We start from the raw sequence: 8,255 nt of genomic DNA, 5'->3' as shown, positions 1-8,255 counted from the left end.
CTGATTTAAAATGACATTCATCCGCTACGAAAAATAGTCCGTTGTTGATGTTTGAACTAGGCTGTTGCAACGGCAGGAACTGCTTCGATAGCAACTAACTCTGTGCATGTTAGCATTTGAGCCTTAGCTGTAATTAACATTAACCTGAACGTTTCCATTAATAGTACAATGTGACATGGTGAATGGGAAATCTTTAGGGATATTGAGATCAACGTTTCTGTCCTCGATCCTCTCTCCTTGCGGGGGTTTCGCAGATGACACATCTGAAAACAATATTGCCACAGTTGTATCGCTACCGCTAATGTGTGTGTAAGGACAGACAACATGGAAAGGCACTGACCCGATGTGGTGCTCTTGTCTTGTCAGTTCAACTAAACCATGTAATAAAAAGGTTTAAACCATAGCTGAGGATCTTGGGTAATCAGTTCAGTGGCTGTGTATCTGTGTCAAGCCCCCAGGAAGTGCACCGGACTCAGATGAAAATATTCGTGCTGGCCAAACGGCGGTACTACACTTCCTTTTGGTTGCCAGGCCCGGAAACACTTTTTCCCATTGACTTACATGGGGAAAGAGTGGTCTGTAAATCGTTGGATAATTTTTTTTAAACTAAATAAACTACCCAGTATGAACACTTGTATAACCCTTATTAAAAACATTCGTTCCTCAAGTTGTAAAAATGTGCTAATAACGTTATTCTGTGAGTTATTTCCCTCTGCATTATGAACGCGCATCTAACCCACGGGACCACGCCGCCCGGCACGTTCATGTTACGTGTTCAGCACTACATGCGTTTATCTTTACCCATGGATGCACAATAAGAACGGACCCATATCGCCTTACTGCCAGCCCACGGAGCTGTAATAATGGATATATTGCACATGTTTGCTGTAATTCATCATTTGTAAAATATTATACTACATGGGCTGTATGATTAAATCTTGTACCGTAAATGTTGTATTAAATAAAGTTAATATTACCGACGTACACCCAACTATGCTTGGATATCACTAGATCCTGTTACAGCGTAATATAAAAGTACATAACGGTTGATGTGTAAATTAGCATAATTACTAGCTAACCGCTAGCTGCTAACTGCCGCCTCGTTAATATCAAATCTATCATAATAACAAACCATTACCATGCTGTCATGAACGTGCGGTGCTGTTACGTGTACGCAAATTGACGTGCTTGATGTGAACGAGCATTTTGGGGGGCATGGTTAAAGTTGCGCTCTCTCAAAAGTTGGGCCATTTTATCATCATGCGTGAATGAGCAACTCTCATAGGAATGAATGAGGCCCCGCCTCCCACGTGTTGCAGGCACGAAACACACTACCAATAGAAATACATTGCTTTTAAAATCGTTCTGTGTGACACGAAAAAAAGGGGAAAATCGTGTTGGTGAACACGAATCAATAGATTAAATGTCGTGACTATAATACGAAATGCCGTGAGACTGGGTTGCAATAATACACCGTTTAAGCCCGGATGCCCCCTCCCCCAGGGGCAGACATGCTAACGTTAATGCTACATTAGCATCGGCGATCTTTTCTACTTCATGCTATCTGCACAAATGGTTAACATTGAACATTAAAAAGATCAGGCAGTTCAGGGAGAATCGAAGGAAGGCAGGCAGGCAGGCAGCTTTGCATGACATTCTTCTGGACGTGTTTCATTGTGGTGATAGTGAGGGTGAGTCAATCCCTTTTTTGGCAAGACAGTAGTGACGGCCATCTTGGTGTTGGTGACGTGTGTTGTGCAAGACCAGAGATGTAGTTCATTGAGCGGTTTCACACAAAAAAAAGTGTTACTTCACAGTTTTACAGAATTATCTTTTAAATTGACAAACATTATATGTGTAATTCGTGGCACAATTCAAACGGGATCGAAAGATAATTTTTCTCTCGCCATTGACTTCAATACATTATTTTTCCGAAATAAGGTCCCATGGAGGTCCACACAGAACGATTTTAAAAGCAATGTAAATAATAACAAATTAGAAGGAAAAACAGATAAAAAAAATTACAGATTTCAGTATTCTGACACAGAACGATTTTAGAAGCAATGTATTTCTATTGGTAGTATGTTTCGTGCCTGCACCAAATAATAACAAATTAGAAGGAAAAAAAGATGACAAAAAATACAGATTTCCACTGACTATGGAGAAATATACCTCAAACAACCCCACTTCAAACAATCCTGTCCCTTTTAATTTGGCCAAAAAAGGTACAGTAACTATATACAATATATTTTATTTTTTAAATTCAATAATTCAGAGATAACTTGTGTTACTAACCATATTTGTCCTTACTTCACTCTTTTCTAACTCCACTAACTGAGCTGATGTTGTTCAGAGGACAAAAAAGACAAGTATGAGCTTCTGTCTGTAGAGAAAATCCTGGAATAGTCTATAGTATAAAAACACAGAAAGTATTATCATGTAACCTACCTACAAACTGTATGCAATATCTAATTGTTTATATAATATAACTTGTTCAGTAATTCACAGATAAACGCTGCTGTTCGATGTGGGCGAGAAGGTAGGATCTTCCTTCTGACGCGTGTCAGGTTCAAGTCTACAATGTCAAACTAGGAAACAAGTGTTATTGCATTGTTAATCTGTTTATTCAATCAGTATGCTCATCCATACTTTTTAAATAAATCAAATAAATGTTTTACTAACCTTACGTTTATCAGACTCCATCACCTGAGCCGCAGCTGTTCGCCACGGACAACAAACGTGAGTACGAGATTCTGACTCAAACTAAAAAGAAATCCACTGCATATACTTCTTCTGTTTCCTTCATGATATTATCACTAATTCAACTTTCTCTTTATAAATGTAATACTTGCTTTTCAGTTCAGAGAATGCTGCCACTCGCTGTGGACACCATGTAAGTAGTAGAAAAATAATGTTGTTGTGTGAACTGGTTCTCCATGTGATATCATTGATTCAAAATTGGAATATTATTTGTCTTACTCGCCATTTGATATCTTTCCTTCTCTTTTCTCCACCACCTGAGCTGCGATTCACTGTGGATAGAAACAGTAGAGTAGGATATAAAATAAGCAAATACAATATGTTTTATGTAAACTATCTGCATCCTGTAAGCTACACTCATCCATACACACATCGATATTCAGCCATTTTATTTTTACTAACCATTATGTATATTTCTCTCTGCTCTCCACCACCTGTTCCCTGCTGTTCACCGTGCACTTAAAGGTGAGCGTGAGCTTCAGACTGACATAAAGCACATGCAGGGTTACCTTGACGACTCAAGGGGATATGCTCCCAGCCGACCTTCAGGACAAGATGGAGATCAGACAGGGGTATCAATCAATGACATTTCCTGCAAGTCTTAATTTAGCTTTTTTTAACAATTCAAATTGTTGCTCATTGTATTGTACTCTTAACACGTCTTGTTCATTTCTCATCCAGAGACACAGTGTTCTGTCCAGGCTGACCTCTGCAAGAGAGCTGGAGAGATGATCCTCTGTGTTTCAGTCTATATAAGTACCGTAAGATTACAAAGAAAAGCATTAGACACTTAAAAAGTTAACATAACGCTGAAAAGGCAAACAATGTTTCTGGAAGTCTGGGTCTCCTGAGGGGGGATGCAGGCCAGATCAGAGCGCTCCACTGAGCACGCTGTGTCAGCATAATCTCTCACTGTCCCTGTTTTGTTGTTGACTTCAATAAAACACCCGGACCTGGTTTAAAGTCATCTTTCTGTTGTGAGATGTTTGTTTTTTAACTTCAGTGATGTTGGGATAATCTGAAGCATTTTAAAAAGTGTATTAACTGCAGGTGTCATACAATATAGTGGCTAAAATGCTGCTAAATCTGCTAAACACTGAGTCTTTGGAGTATTTGTAAAACCCAGAACAAATGTTTTTTAAAGCATATCCAGATTAAAGCTTTGACATACAGTATATCCTGAGAAACAGTCAAAGATCAGAGAGGTAAAATGATGAGAGAGAAGTCACACGGATACACACTATACTAAATTATCTCTACATTTTCCATCAACACAAATCTAAATCTACTATAAGAATCAATCAAGAGATGTAGAAATGTAGTTTACACATACCTACCAGTATAGTGAGGAAACGGCTCTGACAGGCTGTGGTATGTTGAGATATCACAGCAAAGGTTGTTGGCCTGACCCAAAGCTGTTCACAGTTTTGTGTAATATAACATTCATTAATTAATTATCCAGTACTTTTGGTTTAAACGAGAAACAAAAAGGATGCCTTCTGCACACATGCAATAAAGTGTATAGCCACCCGAGGATGTGAAGATGTTATGATCATTACAAAAAACATTGTAAGAATGAGAAATGTAGAAAATGCAGGGCTATTCTTGGATAACACAAGGCAGGAAACAGCTGAAAAACAAAGACAAAGTCTGACCACAGGGTGGCGCCAGAGGGACATGTGGTCACAAATTCATTTCAACAGTGTGTAGAGAAATACATTTCCTGCCTAAGGAGATCCATATTATGCCATCAGCATGCTGAGTGTTTGAAAGGGGTTCATCAGTGGAAGACTGACTAAACAAAGAAACAGGCAGGAAGACTGCAACACACACTTCCAATAACATCTGGACGTTTGTATTTTTAAAAATGAATCATGTTTGTAAAATGTTACCTTATTCGACACATCAGCAATCCTTACAGAGGTGGGAGAAGTACTCCGATCTTGTACTTAGGTAAAAGTAGAAGTACCAGAGTGTAGGAATACTTTGTTACAGTAAAAGTCCTGCAATCAAAATGTTACTCAACTAAAAGTACAAATGTATTCACATCAAAATATACTTAAAGTACCAAAAGTAAAAGTAGTCATTGTGCAGATTGGTCCATTTCAGAATAATATATATGATATGTTTTATAATGATTGATCATGAAAGTGTTCTCAAAGCTGGTAAAGGTGCAGCTAGTTTGAATGACTTTGTATACTGCAGGGTAGCTTGTGAATTTACTCCAGGTGGAACTAAAGTTAACACTTGATTATATTTCACATCATTAATCTAAATCTGTAAAGTAACTAAAGGTATTAAATACATGTAGTGGAGTCAAAGTACACCATTTGCCTCTGAATTGTAGTTGGGTAGAAATACAAAGTAACATAAGTATTTGAGTAAATCTACTTAGTTACTTCACTGAATCCTTCAGCTTTAGGTAAATGTTGCTGTCAACATTGACCTAAAGCTGAAGGATTCAGTGAAGTAACCAAGTAGCATATTGGAATTAAACTCGTTATATAGTGCTTTAGGTCCTAATTGAATCAGTGCACATCTCCTACAGTACATGATGCCTCACAGTCCCCCTGGTGTTTGCACTGTCCTTATGCAGTGTGGTATTCATTTACTGCAAAGGATGAAATGAAGACAGAAGAACCGTTGCTAAAGAGCATTCGTTTATTTTCCACAGGTTACTTCAGAAACAGGTAATTATGTACAAAATCTGGAATGTTGGATAAATGCATTTCAATCATCTCACTGTTTCCAGAGAAACCTTAGAAATACTAGCTATACATTAAAACCAGTGCCTCTGCATTGCAATTTATTGCTGGTTTTACAATCGCAAGTCACTAATGCCGTCATTAATTAATTTCTCAATTTTTTAAGATATTTACAATTTGATTAGTAAGGTCTAAAAACCAAAGAAGGCTGCTGAATAAATAAGAACGATACGGGAGCGTAAGAAACGAGCGACATGAATGAAGAAATGTTTTTATCTCCCTAGATTGTCTACCATGTCTCTATGTTTTTTTGCCATGAATATAAAGTGACCATTACCGCAGAAATCCCCTCAAAGTCAACAGAAATCACCAAGAAATTAATACAAATAATAAAAACAAATCATCTGTGTGAAATACTACGCTCTGTGAGACATTTAGGAAATCATTTCATTTTCATGTGGATAAAATGTACAAATTCTAGATTCAGTTAAAAAAAATTAAGGGTACAGCTTCACTTAGAACTACCTTTAAACATTTTGACTATTATATAAAAAGGTATATTTCATTTTGTGAACTACCAGTGTTTAAATTTGGTTCAACAGTGCCACAAGCATAAAATATAAATCTATTTAACTACACATGGGATCAGTAGAGGCCACAATCTACTGTAAACAAGTTATGGGAATGCCATGTGCATTAGGATAAAACATTACATATTGTACAAATAATTCAGTGGTCACAAATGTGTTGTTGGAATTGAAGGGGCCATTATTTAGTGACTTTTATCATTCCCATTTGTTGTGGAAACACGTCTCACTCGAGAGTTATTTACCAGTGAAAGAATATTAACGGAGATGTGCACAGAGAATATGAAGTGACATAATGCTGCTTTTACACATAACACATTTTCCTACATGTGACAAACATTAGGAATGATCTGAGATGCAGCTTTCACTCAATTCGATTTTTAAAGTGGATTATTTTTGCACAAATGAACGTGAGGAGCTATGGTAATCTAAGAGACAGTCAAACGCATTGGGCAAAGTGACACCATCTTTCACTTTTACACAACGCAGAGAAATCTTTTTTTAAGCACTGTTTATATTTCTTGTGCTATGTCATTAGAAAAAAAACATGTTTTCACAATATAAAAATTATGTAAAATCATTGGTGATTACTAAAGATTGTGTTTAAAAAAATGCTATCTCATGATCTTTTTGAAAATAAAGGCTTTAGTATTGCTTTGAAGCCATGATGCTGCAAATGCTGTGATTATGTGAGTATTGCTCGGGTTCTGGGGTCCTCCCCTGCTCAAACAGTTCCAGGTCTATGGCACTTGACAACTTGTTTCTCCCAGCTCTACTCTCTGTACAGCAAAGAAAACATATTGAGAAACGGTTCCGAAGTGATGAGTAAGAAGCGTGATTAAAACATCATTTCATAGACACAAAAGGCAAACTGTGGTCTTCTCCCATGTAGAAACTGACAGATGTTGAAACTCCGGCAAAATAAAACGTTCATCTCCCCAATGGCTGCCTGAAAGATGAAGCCCTTAGGAAATAAAAACACATGAGTGAAACGTTGACCTGTTCTTATTCAAATATCTTTCCAATATCCTGCACTCTCCCTGTCCACAAACTTGCTTTGGTTCACTAGCACAACCGCCACGTCTTTCTACGCTTAAAGGAAGAGTTCCAACATTTTGGGAAACACGTGCAGCTCTTTCTGGCGTACGGTCACTGCAAGTGCTTCAAACTTCTCTCAGAAAATGTCCCAAAATGTTGAACTTCAGCTTCAAACAAAAGCTTCTGACTATCTGAACAGATTAAGGCTGAGCTAACACCTCCCCTCTCCCATTTCCCCAATGTTTGAATTTCATTTTCCAGTCCTCTGAAATGATCGAATGCATTTCTTCAACACCCGAGAAGCTGTGATTCATTCATATTGCCAAGGATTGTCTTCCACACAGCGCAGGTAGTGGTGTGTTGGGATGGTGTGCAGAGCCGTGAGGATATTCCTGTGGAAGTGTCGCGTGTTCACAGGTTTATGGAAGCAGGGCTGGATCCTCTTCTCTTGGATCTTGCGAGAAGAGAAACGATATCTCTCCGAAAAACAAAATCAAATCACTTCCTCGATCTACATTCGTCTCCACAAGAAAAGCACGTAACATCGTCCTCCATAAAAGATCGCAGGGCAGACCAGATTTCAACATCTTAAATTAAAAGTAAAAAAAAAAAAAGGCGAGGGAGTGGTCAATTCATGTCAATCTGCAGAAATGAAACCTCATTCATGATCAAGGACTTGTGAGTTGTGGACAAAAAGAAGAACAACGAAAAGATGATCTGTACAGAGACCACAGTAATTATTTGCATCAGGTCACGTCTTCAGCTTCTTTTGTATAAAAATATATATACCACAGTGATGGCCTTTTGAGGACTCGTACTCGTTTCACTTTGATCCACTACATTCAGTGGTTTTCCCCGTAAATCAAGGCTCTGCTATAAATAGTCCCGACAGGTCAGTGTCCTCTGCGTACAAAAATATGAGAGTCAACATTAATGTCTCCGTTTGTCTCGTGTCCCTCAGCTTCAGAGGTCAGGTTCAGTCTATGCCTGCGCTTCTCTTACGATAATCATATCCACAGTGTTAGGAAAAGTCTTCAGGAGGGCCACTGCGTTCCCGTGATCGATATTCACAAAGCTGTAGCCGTTCGCCTGAAAGAGACAGCATTTTGGTTAACATGGAGAACATCTTGATAAAGCTTTAACTAATCGCCAAGAATGTAATGAT

General features: G+C 38.1%; 1 protein-coding gene and 1 long non-coding RNA gene across 3 annotated transcripts in view; one reads left to right on the top strand and one right to left on the bottom strand.

Moving 5' to 3' along the window:
• The first annotated feature begins 2,048 nt into the window (after window positions 1-2,048).
• LOC117476647 lies at window positions 2,049-3,727 on the top strand. The gene is made up of 2 exons (XR_004555278.1): window positions 2,049-2,739; window positions 2,860-3,727. It is a non-coding gene; the product is annotated as an uncharacterized LOC117476647 (long non-coding RNA).
• Window positions 3,728-5,403: 1,676 nt separating this feature from the next.
• erbin (erbb2 interacting protein) overlaps window positions 5,404-8,255 on the bottom strand; it is a 57,831-nt gene continuing 54,979 nt past the window's right edge. For both annotated transcript variants that reach the window (XM_034123496.1, XM_034123497.1), the window contains one exon: window positions 5,404-8,179. In XM_034123496.1, coding sequence (XP_033979387.1) covers window positions 8,072-8,179 — 108 coding nt within the window. In that variant the 3' untranslated portion in view covers window positions 5,404-8,071. The remainder of the gene's footprint in view (window positions 8,180-8,255) is intronic.

Source organism: Trematomus bernacchii, unplaced genomic scaffold (genome assembly GCF_902827165.1).
Source record: "Trematomus bernacchii unplaced genomic scaffold, fTreBer1.1, whole genome shotgun sequence".
NCBI classification, from domain to species: domain Eukaryota; kingdom Metazoa; phylum Chordata; class Actinopteri; order Perciformes; family Nototheniidae; genus Trematomus; species Trematomus bernacchii.
This window is presented reverse-complemented; position numbering and strand designations above follow the sequence as displayed.